This window comes from Tetrao urogallus (genome assembly GCF_951394365.1).
Source record: "Tetrao urogallus genome assembly, chromosome: 5".
In the NCBI taxonomy this organism is placed as follows: domain Eukaryota; kingdom Metazoa; phylum Chordata; class Aves; order Galliformes; family Phasianidae; genus Tetrao; species Tetrao urogallus.
Genome location: NC_136818.1, coordinates 10,145,646 through 10,173,240, shown reverse-complemented (window position 1 = coordinate 10,173,240; position 27,595 = coordinate 10,145,646). Strand labels below are relative to the sequence as shown.

At 42.5% G+C, this 27,595-nt stretch overlaps 1 protein-coding gene across 1 annotated transcript in view; it reads left to right on the top strand.

Moving 5' to 3' along the window:
- Nucleotides 1-27,595, top strand: part of PTPRF (protein tyrosine phosphatase receptor type F) — a gene marked incomplete at its 3' end in the record, with an annotated part of 217,628 nt that overhangs the window by 33,359 nt on the left and 156,674 nt on the right. The window contains exons 2-3 of the mRNA XM_079535358.1: nucleotides 12,308-12,453; nucleotides 15,423-15,564. Coding sequence (XP_079391484.1) covers nucleotides 12,308-12,453; nucleotides 15,423-15,564 — 288 coding nt within the window. The remainder of the gene's footprint in view (nucleotides 1-12,307; nucleotides 12,454-15,422; nucleotides 15,565-27,595) is intronic.

Here is a 27,595-nt window from a genome sequence, read left to right as displayed (position 1 = left end):
ACACAGCTCCTAAGTTTCACAATAAATATACCTTTGAGGCTTCTGGCTAGCTAAAAATAGACATTTTTTTTCTTTCTTAACCATATTTAGAACAGAGATCTGGACATACACTTGTTTATGAAGGTGAAAGTGGAGCCTTCCAAGCAGCTGTGCTTATGAACTCCTCCCACACGTGAGGTACGAGGATTTGTAGGCATGAGGAAGCAGCAAGTCATGAGGACATCACAGATGTGGTCATACAAATTAAGCAAAGGCTGAAAGTGTTCGTGGTTTGTTTTATATGGTAGAATTATCAAAGGTCATATCCACATGCTGCTATAATTCTTCACTTTTCTTAAAGGCAAATTTTGAGACATTAATGCTAACTAACAAAATCAGTTCAGAAATGGGTGAAGCCTGTCTTTTTTTTTTTTTTTACTCCAAACAAACAAGAAAAAAAGAAAACATAACAGGAAAGAAAAAAAAAAGCCCAAGAAGCTTTAAACAGAAGCAGATGTGCATCCTCAGAAAGGTTTTGACAAGTGAAGAGAGTACAAGCAATGTGAGGAAAAGACGGATCAGCAAAGGCAGCTATGTGTGCAGAGGAACAAACAGGGATGAAGGAGAATTGCCAAGTGTTGAGCTGTTTGGAGACCTTGTGAAGTATAACAGGTTTTTTTTTCAGCTGTATGACTTAAAAAAAATAAAAAAAAATAAGGTGGTGATGGGGGAGAGGGCAGAAGAGATGCTGATGAGACTATGAAAAGTACCCTCCAGACACACAAACCCAAATGTGTGCTTCGCTTTTTCTTGTCTTTTCAATAAAATGGTGCTGACAGTGGGATTCTAAGTGCTGTGGAATCTACTAGGAGAGCATGAAGCAGAGCACAAAGCAGCCCCATAAGAATCAACATGCAATTTCCTTTTTCAGTAGAGGAGATAATTATTTTGTTGGGAAATATTAGAGCAAACATTTTACTACAGTTAAGAAGGGAGATAAGAATGAGGTATAAACTGGAGGAAAGGGATGGTGTTGGAACCTGGAAACACTGAAGGATTGTGTTGGCATACAAACAGGTGGGTATGACTGACAACAAGTAACTTGGAAACCGCAGTGTGCTTCCCAGCTGATGTTTCTGTGACCAACTTTCTTGGAACAGCCCTCTGGGAAGAGGTGTGTGGCTGAAGCTCAAGGCTCTCCTAAGGGAATGTGTGACCTGTTTGTGACAGAGGCTGAGGGGCAGGGCTGTGCTCTGGTGAGCCCCTTGCAGCCCTGTCCCATGCCATGCTTGATCTGGCAGCTCCAGCACTGCTGCGTGTTGCCGTTTCAGACTCCTCTTTGATAACGATGACAGGCAGCCACCACCTATTGATACCCTGTTGGTATAACTCATTCCAGCTCAGCAAACAGGGAACCCCCTTTGATAAACATTTATTCCTGGAGAACATAAGCGGAGCTGGCAGGCACCCACCTTCAAGTCAGTTTTAAAACATAAAATGAAAATCAAAGATCGCTGATAGGCAGGGCGTTATTCCTGCACGGGTAATGCTGAAAGGAGATCCACGTGCCTGTGTGCAGGTATGCCATCCCCGCTGCTCCTGCAGCTGTGTGACTAATAACATTCACTCGAGGCAGATGTAATTGGACAGGCTCTTTTGTCTCATCTCCTGTTCTTTCCCTACTGTTACGATTTAGCGACGTGCTGACTTGCAGGAGGTAAGCAAGGCTGCCATTCTTTCAAGCTTCAGTTTTTATCGTGCTCAGATCTGTTTCACCCTGGTGTACATCCTTCATGAGATGCTCTGGGATGTCAGATCCCAGAGGTAGAACTGGCACCTGTAGAACCTGGGCTGTGCAGTCAGCTTGTGCTGAGGATCTCTACCATCAGTCCCATGGCATTGTTCTGCACTCCCAGGTTGACCTGGTGGCTATAGAAGCTCTTCATGGCATGGCAAGCAGCAGTTTCACAGTGTGGAACACAGCTTTTTGCCTTTCTTGAAACACTGTGCATAAACAGGTGAGATCATACAAAAGTAGTACAGGAAAAGGTCACAAGAAATTCAAATTTGGAAGTGTGCCTGCTAGGCGGAGAATTAAAGAGCTTAGTTTAGAAACAGTTAGAGGCTGACCTGATCATCTATACAGTGAAAAGTTATTAAAATGAAAAGAGCTTTTCATTTCTATCAGGTAAATTCATAACACAACGAAGAGGGGATGCTAGAAAAAAATTAAATGAAGAATGCAGCAACCATGAAGGTGATTAGTTCTGATGCCTTCTAAAAGTCAGCCCTTGCTGAACCAGAAAGCACCGGTAGGAGAAGGGGGCTGGCTGCCTTCTGGGATAGAGCATCTGTCCTGTGCATGAAGAGGGGATGGGATGCATTGTGGCCATCATCAATCTGCAACCCCAGTGTGTGCAGGTTGTGCCCTCTACCATGGGGCTCTTATTGGATAGTCAGGAGATGCTTTGCATGTATACAGAACCGTTTTGGGGGGCAGTTCATAGACAGGAGACAGCAGCATCCAGAGACCCCCTGCACCACTCCTTGGGCTGGGGCCAGTGCATCACAGCATGCCTGCATTCAGCCAGGCTGAAACACAATAGGATGGAAGCATCCTGCCCAGCCTCTCCTGAAAGCATGGAGCCTCTGGTGCTGCGGGGAGCCGGCCATGGAGGAAGTCTTTTAATGGGGAAATAGTCCTGGGGATTTTCATGTACGATTAAACAAAATTCAATAATTTTTTTTTAAAACACTTGAGAGTATTTTGCCTGGGTGCCTGACCACCTGCTGAATTTTTTTTACACTCTGGCAAACATTTAAATGTGGAAATGATTTTTCTTGTTTTCCCAAGGACTGTACTATGCACGCTGAATGATAAAGACCGTTTATACAAATAAGAAAAAATCACTGGTGTAATGGAAATACTGGAGTGTCCTCGTTATCATTAAGCAGGATGTTTTCCTCCTCACCAGGTAGATGAGGCAGAAATTCAGTTCATTAATGGGAAGAGGACAGAACAATGTACAGGAGCATTAGAATGAAATGCAGTTCCTTCACCATGGGCCTTCCTGAGAACCTGGGGATGTCTTTGTGAAGGCTCCTGGTACTATTCAAACCCTTATGCTATGCTCTCTGTTTACAAAATAAGGTTTATACTCACTTTTAATTTGTAAAACCAGAGGAAAAACGTGAGCTTGGCAAAGCTTTTTGAACTGCTGAATCAAGGAGTAGCTGCTTGCAAAGAGGGATTAAACCTTTTAATCCCTTTGTGTAAGAGAATATGGTGTTTAATGTGGTAGGCATGCTGGCAAAATTAATTTTCATGTTTTCTCAAGCACGGGACTTTAGTTCTGTCTTTGTTTCCTGATGCTGCATATCTCACAGGTCCCTTAACCTATGCAACACACTTTATATTAACTTCGAAGTTTTGAAGAAAATTTGCAAATAAAATGCAGCTTTGGAATTAAATCAGGAGGAGGTGGCATGGCTGTTATGGATGGCCTTGGTGTACTGCAGAGTGGTTTTAGAGCCTCATGGAATCCTGAAGTTTGGAGAAGACCTCTAAGATCATCCAGCCCAACCCCACCATGTCTACTGCCCACATCCCTCAGTGCCACATCTCCATGGTTCTGGAACACCTCCAGGCACGGTGACCCCCACCACCTTCCTGGGCAGCCTGTGCCAATGCATCACTGCTCTTTTTGAGAAGAAATTTTTCCTGATATCTAATCTGCATGGCGGTGTTCACCTGAGCACAGGAGAGAGAAGGCCTGGATTTGGGCACTGAGTTTTGTGTATGATTAAACAGATGCTATAGGTGTGTGTTTAAAAGCCCTTAAGTGAATGTTGTGTAAATGGTGATAATTGGAGGCAGTCTCTTTGCAATCCTTTCTCAAGCTAAATAAGGTCCAAGGCCAAAGGCCCAAATGTTTAATTGTATTAAACACAGAGGCTGGAAAATTTATTAACTCAGAAAGCGTGTATTACCAAGTTAATTGGAAGTGCCTTTAAGCTATTACCAGGTGGAAATTTGACTTTAGGTTTCAATTTTAAATTAAAGCCAAGTAGAAAACCATTCTGTCAGGTTGCTGGAAGCGCTGCAATGAGAGCAGAATCCCTGCTCATTCTTTTCTTCTGCTCCTTATAATGCTTGGTGTAAATCTGAGGAACTGCAAATGAGAGCTACACCCAAAGGCAGGGGTCTGCCAGGCTTTTCCTGGGCACATGGGGAACTGTATGCACAGATTGTGACTGCTGTGGGGAAACTTGGAGCAGAGGAGGGGGCATGAGGAGGGCCTTAGGATGCAGAAGGATGCTTTTCTGGGCTGCTTTTCTTCTTTGTTTTTAATCAGCGCTCTTCAGTCAGATGTAGGACTGTTCCCTGCTTCTCTGCATATTTTTCTTGTCTACTTGTTATTTCAGTTGTTGGAAGCAGTTGTAAGAATGGTGTCAGAGTAGAGAGGTTGATTTATTTTATTTTTTTCCCCCTTTGCTGGCACAAACACATTAAGATCCATGGACAAGAGTCAATCACAGCACAGGGATTAGCCAGAGTTAAGGATTTTCTTACTCAGATGTAAAGCAGCTCACACTGATAGCCAGCCAGGCACTTTTAAGAAAGACATTCCCTTCTCTTTCAAGGCTGTTGTAATTGCAGACAACATACCACCCTGCACATGAAATCTGGAGGCACCCTGCAGACGGTGCTGGGGGGAGAATTTACCTCCCTGTCCACATTCAGGTTTGAGCTGCCCATCTGAAGCTCTTCTACAAATAAATTGGCACCCAAAGCGTGCAGCACTGCTGAGTGACTTGCACAGCATCCGTGTGTGATGGATGACTGAGACAATTCCGTTTCAGTATCAGTGTCAGCTAATTTTAGGTGTTTAAGCTCTTTCAACAATTTCCATGATTCATAAAGAGACAGAATTAGAAATTTGCTGAAGTGCAACACTATAATGACAGGCTGTTGCTGTAGTTTATTAATATCCAGTAATCGTGGCCTTAACACTTGAGTGAACTAACTGCTCTTAGCTGCTATTTCTGTGGAATAAGCATGTTTCTCCAAACATCAGCATTTCACAGTGGGCACAGCTTCCAGTGGTGCAGGACAGTTTTATGTACAACCAGGTCAGACACCTGACCAGAGGGAAATGCACCGGGTCTTATATCGCTTTAAGGAGTCGTTTTTAAACAGTCAATTTTCACTAAAAGGCTGTTCTGTAATTTATACTGGATTGAGAATCACAGAATCGTTAAGGTTGGAAAGACCACTAAAATCATCTGGTCCAACCATCAGCCTGTGCCTGGGACTACTCTAGACTGCATCCTTCAGTGTCACATCTCTGTGGGTCTTGAACACCTCCTGGGATGGTGACCCCACCACCTTCCCTGGGCAGCCTGTGCCACTGCCTCGCTGCTCTTTCACAGAAGGAATTTTCCTGATGTCCAACCTGATTGCGTGAACATAAATCCTCTAAGTGCAAAAAGGAAAAGAAGGCTTGACAAAGTTTGGATATAAAGATGTCAGCATGCGTGTCAGCCCCTTTAGTAAAGAGAAAGTGAGAAAGTGTCTTCTAGAAACTGTCAGTAGCACCCATTAGCTGGGAAGGTGAAGACACAGGAGTCAAACACATTAAGAGTTGGTGAGCTGAGATCATGGTAAATACTGATCACATTACACGTGTCCTGGCCTTGCATTCTCCTTAATTAAACTTTTTTACAATTTTTTTACAGTTTTTACAATTAAACGAAGCACAATGCGTTTCTCCCTGAAATGATGACCTGGCATCTTAGTTCACGGCACTTCCTCCAATGGGTGGGGAAAAGCACAGCCTCTGCTGGATGACCACTTCTCTTATTTTTAATGTAATTTTTCTACTGAAAGTTACGGAGGTCATTGAGCATGGTAAAAGATCTACTGCTTTGAGATTAATATGTTAATGTTTCACTTTATTTGGTTTCATTTTGTTTGAACTCCAAGCTACGTAAGAGTAACTGCATGGAAGTCTGGTAATGAAGGTGAGGAGAAAGGCAACTTGCTTGGAGATAATCTTTGTAGATTTGATTATTACAGACAAACACACTTAAAGCTGGAAAAGTCAACCACCGAAATTGGATTGAAATAGTAGAATCATTTCTCCTGGCTGTTGGGCATCTTTTAAGCATTAAAGCCTAACAAGATGATGAAGCGAGAGGAAGATATGCAGGTTGTGTTAAACAGCCTTCTATGTTTCAGAGCAGTGTGGGAGGTGTATTGGGTTTGGAATGTTGGCTTCTGAGTTTGGGATGAGGCTGAATATTGTTCGAAGTGGATGAGGAAAAGGTTGTGACTCGTTGGAGAAAGAGAAATTTGCATATGCCACATGTGAGTTTGTACATAGGTTGCTCCAAAATGCCTCCTATTTGTTTCTGTGAAAACTACAACAGGTAAAAAGCACAAGAACACTACTTGATAGAGCAAATTCTCAACTACATAATACTATTTTTCGACATAGTTGCCATCATTAACTATGTATATTCACCAGCAGTGTTATACACAGCTTGTTTGCTGTGCTCATAAGGATCTGCACCAGCAGAGTTGACCCACTGTCATGGCTACCACTGCTGAAAGGCACCCCAACCTCTCACTATGCTCACAAGCAGAACATCAGCTGCTTGGTCTCCATAAATGCTTAGTAAACGTTGGTGAATGTCAGTGGGTGCCATTATTTCCTCATGGAGGAATTCAGTGATATACCTTTGCTTCATCTTCGTCTCCATGTCAGATGCCATTCTGTCAGGCTGCCCCTCTGCTGCCATCTGTCACATGGCAATAACATGTAATGGGATATTGGTGGGAAGGTTCAACCTCTACTGCCATACTGCCTCTTACGTCGTGGGCCAACATAATAAGATAGAAGGCAATACTTTCAGAGCAGCCATTGTATATTTGCATGTATTTAGTAAGTACCTTTTACTAAGCAAAAAAAGAGCAAACTTTTCAATAACCACAAAGGAACAGGAATGGTTAAGTGGTGGTAGGTATATTGGAAGGAAGGTGTGAGGATGGCTGGAGAGCCTGGTGGTTTGCATCCTGCCTTGCTGGAGGTGCTTAGGAGAGAAAGAATAGAGTGAGTTTCACCAGAGTGTCTGTTTAGTGGGCTTCTGTCTCTGCACAGGTATCAGTCATCCAGGATCACAAAGAAAGTTGGGAAGAGATATCCTTGTTTATGCATAAGAATGTGCCACTTCTGTCTTCTAGACCACTTTGTTTCCTCTTAGAAGTTAGTTGTGAGCATGGGAAAGTCCTTGTCATCCTTGGTTTCTTCCCAGTGTTGTACAAGTGGAGCCACATCATCATTTTTAACATGTGCAACCTGACAGCAGCCATGTGAAATCAGCAGGTGTGTTTAATGGTGGAGGCTGAGGCACAGCTGTGATGGGGAAGGTGAAAGGCAGGGATTTCAACCTGAATCTCACAGTTTTCAGGATAAAAAAAAAAACGTTCCTGTAACCTTCTCCTGCTCGTGTCAGTAGCTTCTTCTAATTCATTTGGCCCAGGCACCTAAATAAGGTTCCTCACATATGCCCATTGTATGTGCTTATCTAGTTATCTCCTATCACAGCCTTTTTTCTTGCACGGAAGAGGCTATTTTCAATCTTAATTGAGCCCAAGTCACAGAAGCTTTCTGATGAAAGCGCAGGCTCCCCCCTCCTACAAAGCAGCTCTTGTTTTCGGTTGCCCTGTTCCACCAGGAGCAGTGGGCACTTGCAGCTGGAGGACAGAGCGATTTTTCTTTCAAATCTCTCGCAGCAGGTGAGTGCACGTAGAGCACTTAATTGCAGAGAAGTGTTTAATAATTCATTTTTCTCAAACCTGTGTGTGACTTTGTGGAGAAACAGTGTGCACAAGAACAGGAGGAGTACTGTGATTGCCAGTTTGAATTACAATTTTTGGATGAGGTGCGTTTGATGTGGGTGCTAAATACTGAAAAAGCTTCAGGATTCAATTTCATTTTCCCCTTTATTTTAAGGAACCATCTGATGATGTGTCTTTGAAATAAACATGTTAATATTTTTGTGTAAGTAGCATATTTATGTTGGCATATCTTACATTTCAGCCACTTGAAATGCTTTGGCTATTACAAGATTACAAGGAAATCTCTGTTATGCGACTGGTCTGTGCTTAATGCGTAGCAAAATAGAAGAGGCTGTGCTAAATATATATGACCCAGGAGCATTTTTCAAGGCTCTGGCTGATGTTTCAGTTGGGTGATGCAAATCACATAGAACTGCAAGAAGATCATGGCTCACATAACAGTCACCGGCCAGTTTAGTGGGAGGGAGCTGCACCTCTGTGCTTTGGCCTTGAGGGGTATCTGCCTTTTCTCTTGGGAAGGTGAGGAGCTGTGCTGCCTGTGGGAACTTGTGACATTTAAGTGGCTCTGAACTGGTTTGATTTTTTTATTTTTTTATTTTTTAAGAAAAAAAATGAAGAAGGAAAAAGGGATTGAAACATTACTACTCCTGGTAGGGCAAATTTTAAGATAGCTGCTGAGATGGGTTTCTGATTTATAACAATTGTTTTGCAACAAGCAAATCATCTAGAATAGCAGAGAATGATGGTGATTTTTTTATATATATAACAAGAGTGAGAGAGATGGATTTTCGTGGTTGGCTCTCTTGCTCCCAGGTGCCCTGCAGGAAGGCTGTGCCAGGAGCTGGGCAGTAGGGCGCAGTCTGTGCTTGCAGGCTGTAGGCCCCCCAGCTCCATATGCTTTGCTGGTGGCACTGACCAGCAGCCTGACTGCCTGCTGCATGCCTCATGTCCACTGGTGCATCTCGCTCTGCCTCTCTGCACCCACATTCTTGCAGCTCTCTTAAACGTGACTCAAGGGAACATTTCCTGTGAGAGCTTCACAGGGCTCTGCCCGAGCCCACTGCTGTTACCTGGTGTGCTGAAGCAGGCTCGTATGTGCATAACCTCTGATAGCATCTCTTCCATGCCGTGAGACCCTCCTTGTGATTTCCTTTATAGGATTATCCAGAAACCTTTCCTTGCTGAAAAAGCAAGTGACTTTTTCAGCAGAACTGGCTGTGGAAGGAAAGTCCTTTTCTTTGAAATGTTTTTTTCCCCTCAATGGAGGGGCATGTCTGAACTAGTCATCCCTCAGCCTCCAGCCAAATAAGATTCCGGCTTTTGTAAGAAAATGCCCTATTTTTCGTGGTGTTCCACCTCAGAACCATTCTTTCCATAAGCTCTATAGCATAATGTAGTTTTGAGCAAAGACCAAACAGGGAAAGGTTCAGCTGCAAAGCTGAAAGTTTTCCCTTTGCTCCTGCTTGAAGCTTATGAGTAAACAGAAATGATAGCAGTAATTTCTTCTCCTGGTGTAGTGGGAACTTGGTTATGAAGTGAGGAGCAAGAATTCATTTAGAGGGTGAGGATGGAGAATGCTCCAGGGATCTTTGCCAAGCAGAGAGGCCAGGGAGAGAGGCTGAGCTGTTTGGAGCTGTCAGATGACAAATACACAAGTCTGGAGTTGTTACTCCATGTGATGATGGAGTAAGCAGAGGTGGGTGTGATGGGAAAGCAGCCACATCTCCCTGCTGTCACCCAGGTATCTGGAGGTTCTCTCTCCGTTAGTCTCAGGCAAGCAATCTTTTTGTTGAAAATTTGAAGAAAAAAAGATTATGTATTTTTTGGTATCATTAAGGAAAAGTGAGGCTTTTACTACAGAAGGCACTTCAGAACCTTATATCTTTTTTGTAGTTTGTTTGAACAACAAACATTAAACTTCAAACTTGGCACACACATAATCATATGTGAAGACTTCGGTCACGGTGAATTTAAGACGGAAACAAGAGAATGACTCTGTTACTGATTAAATATTGTATTTTCAGTATATCTGTATATTTTTGTGTTCCCAGGGCTAGTCTAAGAGTGCAGACTTTCAAAACAGGTTAAAAGAAGGCTGCTTGCACCACCACATGTCCGTGTCCTTAGTGGGTACTGCTGCCCTCGGGACATGGTTGTGGTGATGCATCCCGAGCAGCACACTTGGGGTTGGTGGCTGGAAAGCAGCTCTGGAGATCATCATGCCCACAGAGTCTAGGAATCTCATGGAAGGTCTGTCAACACTTCTGTTAGCTCTCATGGAGAGAAATGTTGGGAGTTGTTGTTAAAGTTACCGGTAGCTATAAAAATATGTATGCCCATGCCCAGCTGTTGTCCTGGGGCCAGAACTTGGAATTTTAGGGTTGTTTAATTAGTGCTTTTATTTAAAACTTCAGGGCATACAAACATTTAAAATTGCTTTGTAGAAATTCCCTTTCCCAGACTGCATGAGAGTGTGGTTTATGTACAGGTATGCTTCTGTGACCAGTCTCGGTGGATTTAGATGGTTTCCAGAAATGAGAGTTGCTCAATTAAATGTGCAGGAGAAAAAGATTCATTAGAACAGTGTAAATTCAAGCTGAACAAGACAGGGAGTTTTTAAGGTTTTACTGCCTGCGAACGTTCTGTTTCCTTTTGTTCCGGTTTTTAATAGTATTGATTTTTTTTAAATGTACAGAAGTAAAGTAAGTCCTTGGTGTATGAACTGGGGAGTTGGTGTACACTGAGAGGTGTAACTGCACTGTATTCTTCAAGGACAGAAGTTTTGGATTCTGCTTTATTTGTCATTTGAAAAATTTAGACTATTTTACTACGATCACAGAGTAAATAACAGAAAATCAAAAGAACAAATCAAGTGCAGAAATGCAATACAAGGCATCAGCTCAGCACACTGCATCGCAAAGCAGTCAATCACACTGCAATCACCAGCTGCCTGAACAGTAAATTAACATTTCACTGGGATAGATGAGAGGTGAATAAACACAGATATATGTAAATATAAACTAAGTAGAAATAGACGTGATTATAGATGAGTAAATATGGGAAATCAGCCTCAGTTAAGCAAGCACACTTAATAATTGCTTGCTGTTAATGTCAGGATAGTGTGCCAAGGACTGCTGATGGTGGCCATTACATCTTAAAAGGCTTCTTTTTCTGGGATTTGAGCTATTTTCTTTGCTCAGTCCTAAAGGCTCTCTTCACCGGGGATGAGTACCACTCAGTACGCCTCAGTACCTGTGGTCGAGGTCAGCATTTTAATCTCCTTACCATAAGGAAAATACGTTTAAACAATGTTTTCTCTTGGGGTCACTGAACCCACCTGGATCTTGAAGACTCCGTCTTTGGTTCATGGAAAGCTTAATGTTAAAACCCCCTGCGTTTGGGTTTGCAGATGTCCCCATCTCCCTCAAGGCCACCCTCATGGCTGCATCAAGAGCAGGAAGGTGAGGAGCTGTGGTCAGCACATACTGCTGTCTTCTCTGTGCTGTTTCTAGGCCAGGTTCATCTCTGAAGTGGTTAATCAGAATTATATGCTATATTTCATATTTGGCCTCATGGTGACCTTTGCCTGAGTGACATCGTGGCTGTGCTCTGCAAACCCTCTGCATGGGGTTAAATGTTTTAATGCTCTGTAAGGATAAGAGATCATCCCGGGCATCTTCCTTGGTCAAAGCAGCATTTCAGAACTGCCCGGGATGTTGCAAAATTTCAACCTGGACACCTAATTTGATTGATCCAGAGGGCACAACTGTATTTTCATGAAACTTTTCATTGATTATTAAGATGTTACATGATTTTTTTTTTTTCCATTTTTGCTGAGTCTTTCAGGCCTGAATGTCACTTTGGTTTCTTTGCTGACTTTCATTTTTAGTGATTAGTTTTACCAAGCATAGCCCAGCCCGTGAAGGTTTCCAAGTACTTAGGCTGTAGGATTTTTATGCCAGTCCACAGCTCAAATGAAATTAAAGGTTCTCAGTTGTGCAGATAAAACTTATCTGTTAATTTTGACAAATGCCTCAACAGCTTTCGGGAAAACGAATGTCAACGTATGGTACGTTTTGTAGGTCTGGTGTGTCAGCTGTTCTGTATTTTCCAGTGCAATGACCATGTTATATACTTGCAAAAAATCCATTTATTTAAAAAAACAAACGGTAAAAATTGTTCCATTTTCTCATATACCTGAAGGAATGCCTAGGGGCTGGGGGAAGCCCTCTGTTGCCCTCATTTACAGGCAAAGCAGATGGACTTCATTCAGTTCAGGAAAAAGGGTACTCGAGCAGAAACCGTGCTTGTCATGTTGCAGGCTGTGCTGACTTTGTGTGACCGAGGCTGTTCAACCTGGATTTGTTGCGAGAGCAACAATTATCTTTTAATTTAGATGTATATGACTCGTTCCTTCCTTATCTGATTCTGTGTCCTCATGGGGTGATCTTGTTGTTTTTCCAGGCAAACCAACATTTATGAAAGCTCCTGAAGATCAGATTGGGATTTCTGGAGGAGTGGCCTCTTTTGTGTGTCAGGCAACAGGAGAGCCCAAGCCTCGAATCACATGGATGAAGAAGGGGAAGAAAGTCAGTTCTCAGCGGTTTGAGGTAATTAGGAAAATAAAAAATAAAATAAAATGAAAAAAACCCACACGTTTGCAGGTTGTCAGTACACAGTATTCGTCACTGCAGCTCAGATTTCTCTGCGACATAGCAATACCAAATCTAGGACTTTAAAGTGAGCTTCCTTCTGTGCAGCAGTGCTACCTGTAGAGCCAGTGTTGTCGTTTGTAAGCATGATTCTGGTTGCACACATATGGGAGACCCTTCTTCAGATGAGAAACAGCTGTATGCTGAATGGGATGCAGATAAAACTTGCATCTAGAAGTGATTTTCTGTTTTCATTGTGAACGTTGACGTGGTACCTCCTTGGCCTCCTACACCTGGTGTAATTTAAAAGTGGGATGTCAAAATCCCAACTTTCTCAGTGAGTGCTGCTGCTAGCACCCTCAACAAATATACTTGGAAAGGAGATCATGAAGCCATCTCAATGGGTAATTTGACTTCCCTAGAATCATAAAATACCCTGAGTTGGAAAGGACCCCCAAGGATCATCAAGTCCAGCTCCTGGCCCCACACAGAACCACCTACAGTTCAAACCCTGCATCTGACAGCAGTGTCCAAATGCTCCTTGAACTCCATCAGGCTTGGGGCCATGCCCACCGCCCTGTGGAGCAGACTCTTTCCCTAATCCCTGCCCCCCACTCTCCCCTGCTACAGTTCCATGCTGTTCCCTTAGGCCCTGTCAGTGTCCCCAGAGGGCAGAGCTCAGTGCTGTCCCTCCGCTCCCTGTGAGGAGCTGCACACCGTGAGGCCTCCCCTCAGCTCCTCTGCTCTGCACTGAGCAAACCCAGGGACCTCAGCTGCTCCTCATATTTCTTGCCCTCCAGTCTTTTACTCATCTTCATATAGGTGTCCAATTAGGTTCGTATTTTAGATAGCAGATATGTTTCCACTGACTTTTCCACCTTTTTCTTCGCTTTGCTTTTTTTGGATTGGGTTCTTCTCTCTAGAACTGCCCTTGGAAGAGTGACCCTGACAACATTCTGCTGCCTTTGATGTTTTTGCTTTCCTGACTGGAGTGCAGATGACTTTGTAGCCCAGAGCAGATTGATTCAAGTCACCAATTTTAATCATGATTTTGTATGTGAGCAGGAAACATTGATTAAAGTAATCAATTTCAATCTTGTTTTACATTGGTATTTTTCCCCAATAAAGGTTTAAGTTTTGTTGTATAGTAACCATTTAAACATTCAGGTTTGTAAGTAAATATAAGCTTTGTAGTGAATTTGTGGCTTACCGGAGGGATATGTGCTATTACATGCATTCACATGAGCAATCTCATACCTTTATTCACATCACTTTTGAGACAGAGCAGAGGCTGGAGATCGTGAGTGATGTCTGGATATTTTGGCAGACAACTGTTAATTATACCTCATTACTACGTCTTTAGTTAGAAGAAAACAGGAATTCAGTTAAAATGAGAAAAAGCCATCAAATCCAATGGAGACATGCTGAGCTATCGCACAAAAGAAGTATCCACAGTTAGCAAACGGAGCAGTGCTTCTGGTGTTGGTGTCTGCCAGGTTCTTTGTGGCTGTAGCTGTCTTCCTCACACACACAGCGTTTATTCAGAGGGCACGAAGGGGAAAAGGGCTTTCCTGCTCTTTCACCTCGTAGCGTTCTAATCCTTATCACTGGACTGGATGAATGTCTGCATCTGCCCACGTGCTTTAAAATACCGTGGAGGGATTACAGTAGTAGATTTAGCGTTTTGTCACAGTTCCATATTTAATTTAAAATTCAATTAAAAAAATAAAAGTAATTTCTTGAAACGTACTGCAGTCATGATCACCTTTCTCTGCCCTGTCTGCTGCTGCTTGACCCCAGAGCAGCGTATTTTGTCATCTATTTCTATTACTTCAAGCAGAATGGTTATTCCTTCCAGAGTGAGGAACTGCAGATTTTCAGTGGTTACCCTTCTGGTTCTTCCTATCTCCTGTCACTGCAAAGCCTTGTGGCGCTTGCTGTTTTTGCATTCTCATTTTCACTCCCTTGGTCTGGAGCCATGAGAAGAGCCCATAAGCAGGGTTCTTGCAAATCAGCTGAAAGTTTTGCACAGAGGTGATGCAGGTCCCAGGCTGACACAAGTTTTTGGAAGAGCACTCAGCTTAGTCTCTCTAATCTGCCCCTGAATTCCCCAGTGACAGCAGGGGTCTGTGCATTTCCCTCATGTTGTCACCATCTGCAGTTCAGTTAATATTTTCAAGTTTTACAGTGCTCAGTAATAGGAGAGGGATGAGCTTAGCATTAACAATGGCCCGAGGCTGCTTCTTCACTGGCTTGCCGCTAAGGCATAGCTTACAGTGATCCAGCTGTAAGCTAACAGGTACCTCTTTCTTCTCTTGGACTAATGTATGTTGCAGCTTCCTTAGCAAGGTGGAAAGGCAATGATTTATTAAGGACTTTATTTATTATGCTGGGGAAGAAGCTATAATTATATAATTGATGATCGTGGCAGAGTTGCAAAGTACCTGATGCTGAAGGACATTACAACCCCTCGCTTTGTACTGAAGTTAGCACACGCTGTAGGTGCTCAAGCAGTTGCTATAGGTCTGTAACTGTGTTCCTGGTGATCCTACAGGAGTACATCATTCTGCTCTTCCATGAAGGTGAGAGTTGGCACTAAATTGCGATCAGTGTGATTAGTGAGACCATTAGTGCAAATATGGCTCAGATGTTTTAAATCATCAGATCCACTTCTTTATTACCAGGTTGATAGTTTTTCATGCTTGACTGCTTCATAAAGAACCTCATTGGATCTTCATTTGTTCTAGGCTTCTCAGAGGGTTCTTGACTGAAACGTTTGCATTTCTGGACGTGGAGCAACAGACCAGTTGCACGATATTTTGTAGATTACAGGGTGTTATGTTTTGTTTTTAACCCCTGCATTGTTTTGACTTTGTTTTTCTTGAAGTAGCTGCTGCTTAAAAACTGCTTGCTTTTTGTTGTTAAAGGTTATCGAGTTTGATGATGGGTCGGGATCTGTTCTGCGGATACAGCCGCTGCGTGTTCATCGAGACGAAGCTATCTACGAGTGCACAGCCACCAACAGTGTTGGGGAGATAAACACAAGTGCCAAATTAACAGTGTTAGAAGGTAAGTGGGAAGTGGTTTTTGTGTCCTTAGACAGCTCTGGCTTTGGTAGCTGTGTTGTAGCACTCTTAAATGACACGGTGATATTTTAGCTTGGTCTGGAAAAGCTGTGTTCTTCCTGTTCCATTTGCTGTGATTTCTTTTAGTGATGGAAGCTGTTATTTTTCAGACAATCACGAGCAGAAAGGATGGCAGATTCTGAACTTTCCTTAAAGTGTATTAGTTGAATTGTCTGATTGAGGTGTGTTATTCCTGGCTTGGAGGCCCAGCTAAAGAGACATTTGTATACTTTTCTCATCTGTCTGCTTTGATATAATACCCATCTTCAGGGAATCTGAGAATGGTGTCTGACAATCAGAAACTTAATCTTTGTTGCTGTACCTTCTGGATTAAATCAGCGCTGTTCTTTTGGAATGGATTTTTAGGCTGCTCTTCAGATTTTGAGTTTGATGCGGAATGTAGCTGGGTTTACTTTTCACTGTAGTCATGACTTGTTATTCTCTTTCTCCTTCTGAAGAACGTATTTCAGTCCTTGTCTGATATATGGTTTTTTTTCTGCTTGCCATGATGTTCTATTTCTTCTAAATGGAATGTTTTGTGGAAGAGCTGTGTGAAAGATACAAGGGGCTTGTGATCACTTGATGATTTCTTTTATAATAGATTGTCAGAATTATTGTTTGCTTTTAAGGCAAAAGGGATTTTCTCGGCACATCCATGTGTTGTAGTATTTGTTTACATATAGGATTTTGTAAGTGCATTGGGATGTTACAAACCCAGGGCATTTGGCTGAATGGATTTTTTTATTTGCATTTACTAAGACAAGTGCGAGAAGGCTTAAGCAAATTGCCTGGTGTGTTTGGGTAGATGGAGAAACTTCTGAGTAGGGAAAAAAACTGGGAAGTATTTGTATGGTTTTGAATCATCAAAATTGCATGGTGTTTTTCTGTTCAGTCTGGCTGTGAGAGCACAGGAGTCGTTGTCCCATTGTAGGTGTGCCAGCCATGCAGAGCAACTCTGTTTCTTTGCTTTCTCACTGGCTTCCCAGATACATTACTGTGGTTCCTTGCTCTCTCTTCCCATTTATAGCATAGAGGTAATCATATTTTCCTCTCTGCTCTGTGACAAAGAATACATCAAACAGCTGTAATGTGCTCAGGCACTCTGATGATGGGAGTCATAGAAATCATTCAATACTTGATGTGATTGTGTATCTTGTTTCTGGAGGTGGGGCATCTTAAAGGATCAGCTTGCTCTTCAGCGGTCTTATTAAGAGATGGATAACAGGTGCTATAGACTTGAAAACTGTTGGGTAAAAGAAGCAGGTCCCTTTTGTTATTCCTTGCCTTTGCAGCCATGTATGTGAGCACACAAAGCACAGTAGAACTCTTTCGGCATTTTCCTTGCAGATCTGTATTCAAATGATTCTTAGAACTGGATTTTGTGATAGTAGATACTTTAATATCTAACTGTTCCATGCACATTCCTGTTTCCTTTGGTTGCTCTTGCCTTTATGTATCTTAGATCTGTATGCACATGCACTAATAATTTATTTGCTCTGTGTTAAATGTTCAAAGGCCCACGGAGACATGCATTGCATAAAGGAGCATAACAGTATTTCTCAGCTCCGTGCAGCTCCTGCTGAGTTCCTGATGAGGTAAAACTTGCAGACCACCGCATAAATAGGGAATGCTATGAAACACCAGGAACAGGAAAAGGCATGCCTGCGCTGTTTAAGAGCTATGGAAGAAAAGTCAGTACCAATCAAGCACAGAGCCTGCTTTTCTGTTTGGAAGCTGCCTTAAATTGGAGCTAATGCTTGGTTTAACATGATACCATGAGGTCAGAAACCATCTGCAGGCTTGGGACTGTGTTTTCCTCTCTAGCTGAAGAGTATCGACCCCTTCCAGGTACTCTCATAATGGGTAAAATTAAGAAGAATTGCTGTAAAGCGATTTCAGAGTGCGCCTGCATAAGGAGTAGTGAGCTTGCTTACAGAGGAGGAAGAGCTGCATGTGTTGGCTTAACCTGATGGAGCAGGTGAGCTCTGTTACAATGTACCTGCATTGAGAAAACACATCTTGTATCTTGCTTTCTTTTCTGAGGTTTTATGGGGGTGAGTTTATTTTTTTTTTCAACCGTATTGTCTCATCCTACTCTGTTGTCTGCTGCAGATTACACTGTTCCTGTATGTTAAGAACATGACATTTTTTGATGATCAAAATTCTTTTGCTGATGGGTTTGCAGAGCAGGTATTATAAGTCAGTGCTCTGTTTGTGGCTGTGTTCAAACAGCCTCAATGGTCTGTAAAATACAAATGTAAAGAACCCCGCCTCTCTCGTTTGCCACCGCTTTCCTCACCTGAATTTAGCAGAGCTATTTGGAAATGACACATTTCACGTGGAACGATTGATACCCTCAAGGCTGTCAGCTAGGATTGGATTTTCCCTCTGCTTCTGGGGTTAAAATAATTTCTGTAATTGCTCTCAGGTGGCATTTTGAATGATGCAGATATTCTGCACTTCCTTTCAAGAATTTGACTAATGCGGCGGTCCCTGATGCATGACAAAGCTCTATCCAAAACGTCCTTATGGTTACATGCTGCTAAATACAGAGTACATATTGATTTTTACATTAAAAATCCTTTATAACAATAAGTTTTAATGCTTCTGCACAATTTGCTCTTTAGAACGCAGGCCTTAACATTAAATCCTGAAGTCACAGTCAGGGTTTAGCAGGCTCTTATTAGATGTCTTTGTAGCTAACTAATCTGGAGCTTTATTTTATTTAGATTTGCACGATGTTTTACAGATCAGAGGCAGATAATCCTTTCTAATTGCTAACTTATTCTGTTCTGAATATTAAGAGAAAAGCCTGAGTCCAGTCTTCTTAAGGAAGAGGGAATCCTCAGATGTGAATCTCTTCTAACAGTTTGGTTCTCTACTGCCCTTTCATTCTCACTCCCTTCTCTCTCATTTTTTCCTCCTAACCTCAAATATCGTTGTGTACAAACTACGCATATACTTGGTGTAACTGGAAATTATTTCTTCAGTTGATAGTAGAAGAAAAAGACATGCATATACCTTCTCTTCTCATTTCTCCCGGGTAGCTGATAAGCTGAATTATGTATGAGTCATATTGAACATTTCTATCTTTTTTCCAATTATGACCTGGAGCAGCACAGAAGTACGTTCCGGCCTGCCTGGCAGAGGAGGAAAGCAGTGCAAGGAGGGAAGGGTAGAATCAATATGCTGACACACATTCCCAAGAAAAGCCTCGGGGACAGTTAGTGGCTCTAACAAATTAATAAATATATCATTGAGTTGTAATGTTGAGAATTACCAAGCGTTTTAAATAGGGAGATTATATGAAATGCAAGTAGGAAGGATGCTAGCGCAGAAGGACGTGGCTGCAGGCAGCCTGCAGCACTGCCAGCCTGGTGCCCTTCCACCGAGCTCCGTGCTCAGCACTGCAGCTGTGTGGGAAGGGTGGAAAGAATGGTGCTTATCTCCACTCACCTGTAGGCTAAAGAATGCCTTCTGTCTGTGACTTACAGCAGGAAGATAGAGAAGAGCAATGCATAACAAGTCCTCGAGGTGTGGGCAGGGAAACATGGATTATTTGGGAAAGAAAGAAGGCTCAAATACAGACTGCTTGGTCAGTCCCTTCTCCTAGAGCTTTCCAGATTGAACATCGGGTTACAAGCTTTATTCCCAGAATTTGGAAATGAATTGCAAATGATTCATCAGTGCACTTAGATTATTTTTTTTCCCCTCTGCTGTAACCCAGAGCGTACAGTCATATCCAAGTGACACTGAATATATTCAGTTTCATTTCCCTTTTGTTTTTAAGTAGGTTAAATGAAAATGAGACTCATCTCCACTTACCATTTTCAGCATAGATCTGTGCAAATCCCCAATGCAGATCCTAATGATGTGGCATGGAGCTGTCTGCCCAGAGGGCAGCTCCTGATTCGGAGGACAGGTGGAAAAGCTAGGGAAGGGGCTTGCCTGCTTTCAGCATCCAGATACCCTGACAGGCTGAATTTCACTGGTCAGATTCATTCTGTCAGGAATCAAGGAAGTTTTGGTGTGTCTCCGTGGAGCCGTGGAATGTCCCAGGGTGGGAAGCACCTCCACATCACTGTAATTTGCTGATTACTGAACCATGTCATGAGTTTAATTTCTTTCACCATCTGCCAGCTGTATTCCAGTTCCTAGAGTTACTCTGTTTAAAATCGGTACATGATAAACATTTGACTGTTACAAATGATTTCTGCAGAGAGCTGGATCTCCCAAGGCCTGAAACAATATGTCCTTCTTGTGAACACTCTTCTAAAGCTAATTTTGTTATTGCAGTGGTAAACAGAAGTTAGCTATGTTTAATCCTTGTTTATGTTTGGTTAGTTACAGAAGGATCAGTAGGATCACTGGGCTTTGACTCATGCTTTTGTGTCTTTTTGCCAAGAAGAATTTTTAGCAATGCATTATAGAATTGAGGCAATTATGGAAGGGAAATTGAATCCCTTTGGATGTGCTGGTTCTGATTCTGCAGATCCTCGTAGACTGCTGCTCTTGAGACTGGTAGTGCTCTCTTCGTGCCTCTGGTCAGGAGAGAACAGCTCTTTCCTCTTCTCATTCCATGGCCGTTGACTATTTTGGCTTTGTTTGGTCTCTCCATGGGAAGGCAGCTGTGATAGCAGAGATCTTACCCCTGCTCTTTGCTCTCCACCCAAGCAACCCAAACTGTACTTTCCATCTGTATGAGACTCAGGTCAAGGACCTCTGTGACTTGTTTTCCCAAGCACTGCAGCACAGTGAGTCTCCACCTGCTTTACTGCTAATACGGTGATGCACAAAGAAGCCTGGAAGCATGTCACCTGTGGATGGTGGCATGTCTTGTGCTTGTTAAAAAGGGAAACGTTAAGCCAATTACTCATGGTAACACAATTGAGAAGTTTAGGTTGTCACCTCGAAGAGTGTAAATCCCAGCTCACATGGACTTAAGCTATTAAGGTATAAGCAGTGTTCACAAGGAAAGAGTGTATTATGCTGCTCAACAGCAGGTTGCCTGGCATTTCTCTGGTAACTCAATTTAGTAGCCCTGTCATCCTGCTAAAAAGCCTTGCCATTTCTGAATTACTGCACAACACCTAGAAAGGATCCTGGAAGTTCAAGGAAAATAGGTGTTTTCTCGGTCCCCATAGTGTAGAAGGTTGAGCAGAACTGGCAATCTGTTAGAAATAGACCAAGAAAATTTATAGGGCGTTTTAGTTGTATCACCATTACATCTCATGCTGCAAGATAACCTGGAGACAGTTCATCTGTTTAATCTTTGATATCTGTAGAGCACCTATCATCTCAGTACAGTTTTATCTATTTATTTTTAAAGATCAGATTCAATGATAACAGTAGTGTTACTCTCAGAGCTCAGTTTTTCTAATATTTAATAAGAAAGGCTTTCTTGGCTTTGAGTGGTAGGCAAAGAATTACTTCTTAGAGGCAGAGTTTTAAATGTTGCTGGTCTCTTCCAAATAGGAGCATCAGCAGATCTTTAGAACTTATCAGACCCAAATGCCACAATTTCCATTTCTTACTCTGTTGAATGATTAACTAATCATACATAGCCATATAATGTATCCATGGTAGCACGTTCCACCAGAAGACTGCCATGCACTAAGGTTAACATCCAGGTTCATTCCACAAGTTTATGAAGCAAGAAATACAACCTTTGAAAAGTTTTATGTGAAACATCATGTATTTAATGCTAAGCTGAGCCCTTTGGAATTGTGCGCTCCCATAAAACCTTGTGTCTGAAAAGACACTTAATCTCGAGAATGTTTGTCTTTTGCAGTGAGTGACTGCTTCTGCATGTTGGCTCTCAAATGAGATCCTGTGAGATTACATCTGTGGCAGGAGGGGATGTTGTCACCTTGTTGTCAGCAAGCTGACGGCTCCAGTGGCAGAGAAGCACCCAGGCACAGAACCTGTGGTACAGGAAGGGCTTCCCAGATAGAAACAAATCAACTTTAAGTGGCAAACAAATAAGGAACTGTTTTCTGTAGAACTCTCTGACAGCTCTAATGCAGAGTGTGTGTTGCAACTGCTAGGTATCTTGAAATAGCGTGCCGTTGTATCCTGTGAAAAAGACTTCATGCTTGGGCTGGTTTCTTTTGTTTGTTTTTGTGTTGTTGCTGTTTTGTTTTGAAGAGAATCTCCAGTTACCTCAGTGAAACAAGTGTAATTAAGGCCGTATCCAGTTACCATACTCTGCTGTGGGTAGAGGTGCCGTTTAAATTCTGTACCACGGAATATCAGGATTGTGTACTGGTTTGGGTGTGGATGACTTCTCCATTCTGTTATGAACATTGTCTTCTGGAATTTTTTACTCTTCATAAACTGCTGATAATGATACCATCTTAGGAAGTGAAATCTGAAGGTCGAGATGCATAATTTCAAAGAGTAAAAGAATGAATCCATTGTAGTTTTGTTGGTTGTGGTCCCTTTTGTATTACAGGAAGGATGAGGTATACTTAATGCAAGTAATGTCTCAGATATATTCCTTCACATCATTTAGGCAGCAGTCAATACTTTTTGAGTTCCTATCCCTGTGGGCTGTTTCTTCTATGCCTGTTTGCATGTTACTTTTCTTCCAAGCACATTAATCTGTTTTATGAAGAAAACGTTTGCGTATTGTAGTCCAGTAGAATCATTATCCCATGCTAAGGGTATGCTTATGATGATTATAACATGTACAGTATCTCAATCTATTGGCATGTTTAGTAGTTCAAGTTAATTTCAGGGACTGATGTCCTGGGTCAGCCAGTGACGATATTTCACCTCATCATGTTGGCTGCTTCCCAGCCCAAGCTGACCTTTATGCTGCTGATATGTCCAACTCTCGAGGGGGCGGAAAACAACATAATTAGGAAGAAATTCTTTACTATGAGTGTGGTGAGACACTGGAACAGTTTGCCTGGTGAGGTTATGGATGTCCCCTCCCTGGAAGTGTTCAAGGCCAGGCCGGATGGGGAGTTGGGCAACCTGGTCTAGAAGGAGGTATCCCTGCCTGTAGCAGAGAGTTGGAACTAGATGATCTTAAATGTCCCTTCCAACCCAAACCATTCTGTGATTCTATGAACACTTACAAATTTTTGTGACTAGTAACTGTTGTCACCTTTTTGCTTATTCCATTCCTCAAATCCCTCACAAAAATACCCAGAAGCACAGATGTTCATTTAGAGCATTGTGGCAACCTCCTGGTAACTTGTCTGTTGTGAAAATTGATAATTGAGCTCAGGGCATTTTTTTCTCTCTTCTCCTGGGCTCAGGGTGTGAAGACAGGTTGCTTCTCACTCTTACAGCTTCCTAAGAAAGTGTTATGGAAAGTGTGTCAGGCTGTTCACTGCTGCTGCTCTGCTTACAAAACGTTCTGCCTATTCCAGAGGTAAATGAGGCGCACACAGATCAGTTTAACTCTGGCAGAGATCTGCTCACGCAGGCAGGTTCCTTTCTTGCTGGGGACGGTGCTGTGGCTTGCCATGTCCCAGCTGAGACCAGGGATGGCCAGATGACTGCTTCTGTGTCTTTGTTCCAGTTTAAAATCGAACAGGTTAGATTAAATTGTCTGTGGTTTAAGCTAATCTGATCTGACTCTCCATTGGAACAGATCATCGGTCCCAGCTGGGAGGCAGCAGCCACCAGCGCTGCCTCGCACGTCTCCACGCAGAGGCTGGCGGTCCCATCTGCCTCCACCCCTGTGGCTACAGCAGCATCTGAAAGCTCAGGGTTGGGACTGTGAAGGGGATGAGAAGCAGGAAACGTGACAGAAAAGCCTTGGCTCGAGGAAAAGGTACTGCAGGCTTAGATGATGGAGTTTATCATTAGGACGGACTTTCAGTCCTCTCTGAGGATGTTGAGGCAGACACTGAAAAGAGTGGTCGTCTAAAAAGGATGAGAACAGAGCAGCAAATGAAGGCTGCCAGGGAGACGTTATATGTCCTGTAAACTTTTTGGCCTAGATGCCATGGAGGCAAAAAAGGTGCATCACAATGTGGTTGTAACATACATTGTAGAATTTGAAGTAAATACATCTGTTAGGAGAATAAGGATGTATAGGTTGAGACGTGCTAGCTGATGCCCTAATCCATCCCAGAATGTGACTGAGTGAGCCTCCCCTTGCACTGAAATTCCCAGCTTATCACAGACTGTCTGCCTGTTTCCAGTTCTGCCCGTCTAGTCTTAGCAGACCTATTCTGCACTTATTCCTGTTTGAGGAATTGATTTTATTAGTATTTTCTTTAACACACATCTAAAGATGGACACACAGAGCCTTGCATATGTCTTTCCCAAAGCACTGGGGAATCTGTGGATTTTTGGAGATACCCTATCCTCTTCTAGGACAGGTTGCTTTCTTCATTTAAGTGCTCTCTGGCTAGCCTGCTTTGTCTGCCTTTCTAATGCACCCGTGTTTGTCTCATCTCTTGTTTCCAAGCAAGGCACAGCAGGCTTATCGCAAAACTTCTTAGCGTTTCTTATGTTTGTGAACATGAGAAACATAATGTGAACATAATAATAGTGAACAAGAGAGCGGAGTTGATTAGGTGTCAGTGAGCCCTGATTTAGCTCTCAAAATGTTTATTTGGTAATAACTATGCTAGGGCTGGACCCAATGACTCTCAGTTAATGAATTGAGTTTGGAGGACTGGCTGCCAGGGGAAAATACTTCTATTAATGAGTTGTGTATAAATGGATCTAGAAGTCTTTTAGAGAAGAAAAAAAAAAAAAAAGGAAAACATGCAATTATAAATTAATCAATTTCTTATTTTAAAAGGCACTTAAATGGAAGTGTACTTAATTCAACTAGAAGAGACAAACAAGAAGTTGGTTCCTTTAGATAATTTAACTGTCACTGTAAACCTTGCCAGAAAAAAAATCACATTTCTCACCAGAGTTTATATCTACTCGTGCCCATCAGAAGCTACAAGAATAGATTTTATCATCAGATGTTTCAAAAGACCTTTCTTATGGCTGCATCTCTTTCAAGATGCCTCATTCTGAGAGTGTCTGTGGAGAACTGTAGCAACCTGTTATTGACAGATGTGCTCTCTGTAGCTTGTATGTTAGCCCTGCTGGTTTCTCCTGCTGACTAATAAAGTTAGTTGCTAGTATATATTTGTAGAGTCTTTGAAGTCTGTTAGGTTGTGGAACAGCCTTCTGAGAGAGTTAGTACCTCATTATTTCAACTATTGGAAATTAATGTGAAACACTGTTTGACAGTGCCATGTGGATTGTCTGCTTTGGTTCCAAGGAAAAAGGGAAGGGCAAGAGCAAGATGTCCTTAAAAGCCTTTCTGAGCCCCCTAAATACTTTGGCAAAATTACCTTCTGTACCTGCTCATAACTGAGACTCTTTGCTCAAAGCTTAGTGACCTGTTGTCATTTACTGGTATTCTGTGACTTACATGGGCACTTCAGAAGACATAGCACTACACTGATCTTCTGCAACTTCTCCTGCAGAAGTGTGAGAGTATATCCACTTAATAGAACTAAAGAGTGGCTTCTTAAATGGAAAATGGAGCATGGAGAGAACAGAATGTGGTAACCGTGACCATACAGAAATCGGTGCTTACAGCTGCAAAAATATAAATCTCCCTATGTACAGAAGTTGCTGTACTGGGCTTATGCTCCTGCCTTACCTTCTTCCTCTCGCTAAAAACTGCAGCAGCACTTAAATCATTCTTGGGGAGATCACTGTTTTAAAGTGAATGCCAGGGCAACATGGGACTGCTATCTCTGTACATGCTAATACATCTGTGGCATCAGTTGTTGAGAAGGGAGGCCCTGCGTGCGGGGGTGGCACTGTACCCAAGGGAGAGAACGTTTCCCAAATGCTTGAACACCTGCAGAAAAAAAGGAAAATCGTGTGAGTGCTGCTGATGGGCCACCCTTTGCACTTGGCCTGAGAAGTTGTACAAAGCAAGGCTGGCTTTGCATTAAAGACCTGTATCTTGCTGACAGCTGGTTTCTGTGCATCATGCTTATTCACAAGTCTCACATCTCCTTGTCTTTAGCACCTCTAGTTGATCGTGTTTTTTTTAAAAATGCAATTTAGTCAGGAAGGCTCTACGTTTGCGATGCCTATTAAAAAGCAGCGCCCAGATAATAAGCAAGAGGAGTAATTGATCCTAATTTGGGATGCAAAGAAGTAATTATTGTGACCCCTCATTGTTAATTTGTCATCTGAGCTATTAGTGACTGAAACTTGGTATAAAGATGGTCTAAACTACGCCCATTCCACTTGCTGTCTTAGAAGCCCTGAGAATCTTTATGAAGGTATTAATACCTTCCTCATAGAATTTTCTGACTGCTGTTTGTTCTTGAGGATATTTCAGTTGGATAATAGTGGATAATAGTCTTAATAGTCTCACCTGCTCAGGTTCTTTCTGCAGATCTCCGAAATAGCTCTTTAAATCCTTTTTTCTAAGGAGAACCAGTAGATGTGAGGTATAATAAGACCTGTTTTCCCAAGACCATCTAGCTCCTTGATGAAGCAGGTCGGTTGATGCCATGGGAGAACACTGCAATGTAGACATTCATCTGCCTTGCTAATCCTGTGCTCTGTTGTTTCAATCCTTTTATCACAAGGGTCCAGCCTGGATGAAATCTTTCCAAGTTCTTGGTGTTTGAGTCAAGTGGGGAAATCCAAATAGCAATCAAAGCTATAACCGTACCCAATTATAGTGTTCACTGTTGTTCTGTTATCCAGTTTGGGACTGGGGGAAATTTCCCTCCGATAAGTGTATTTGTCAGCACCAAATGCAGAATGCTTTAAAATAAAGCTAGATGCGTGAAGCATTACACACAATACAACTGTTACGACCTTTTAATTACTTTCAGACCAAAGGAAACACACAGCCAACATTAACTTGTTGGAGATCTTAAAATCCCAAAGTCTTGCTTTTGATACTACAGTTCCAAAATGATATTTTGTTTACAAGCAAGGCAATATGAATTAATTTTTCTGTGTCTCTTTGATTTAGACAATGGCACAGTTGGTCCCGGTGTGGAGAAAGTCCTTGAAGAGACAACAGAAAACATAAAAATATTTATGAAAAATGCATGAACTGAACACAGGGTGGTATTAGCAAAAGCTGCTGCAGGGGAAGGTAATGAATTGGGGAATGCATAGTCCAAGATTACAGGATATCCATTATAAAAAAGGGCAGACGTGGAAGGTCAGGAGGAGGAACAGAAAAGAGCCTTTAGTGAGGGAACAAGTGTAAGTCCTGCCTGCATCTCCTCTTTGAGTCCCAGCAGGGAAGAGCAGTGTGTGCCAGCAGCGCTACAGTGGCAGGCAGCGCCTTCCAGCTGGAGCTCGGTGCCTGAACTGGGGAGAGTGAGCCAGGCAAGGCAGAGAGCTTGCTGTCCCTTGGAGCCAGTCTGGAATGAAGACAAGAGTCCAGCTGAACCCCTGGCAAACACCAATACGCTGAAAGCCTGCATATGGTGGAGGTCAGAATGGTTCACCCAGGAGAGGGAGTGAAGCAGAAGGGACTATTCTTGCTTGCATGGACCAAGCTATATAAGAAGATTGGGTGTCACATGTTGCCTTCTGTCAGGAGACTGTTTTTTTCTCTTTAAGAGTATTGTTAATGGATGTGAGACCTAGCTTGATATTATGTGTGTAGACATGTCATCAACAAGCACAGTACTGAAATTGTTGAGGCTGGGAGGAGGAAACTCTGTGTGTGTTCTTTACAGATAAATGATTGGGGTCCTTGATTTTGGTATGAAGTTGTTTCTTCATAAAGCAGCAGTGCAGAGGACCTCAGTTTGAAACTTTGCCTGCAGGAATAATGTGTGACCTGATGGAAGAAATAGGTTGGTTTGCCTAGAGGTGGCAAGCTTAATCAGTGTCCACCTGATTGGTATGTAGCATGCGTCCTAACATCATAACTTCGGCCTGCCATGTGCTCACAGTCCTGAGGAAGACATTGCTGATCAAATGAGTAGTATCTAGACTTGAAATTAGCAAAG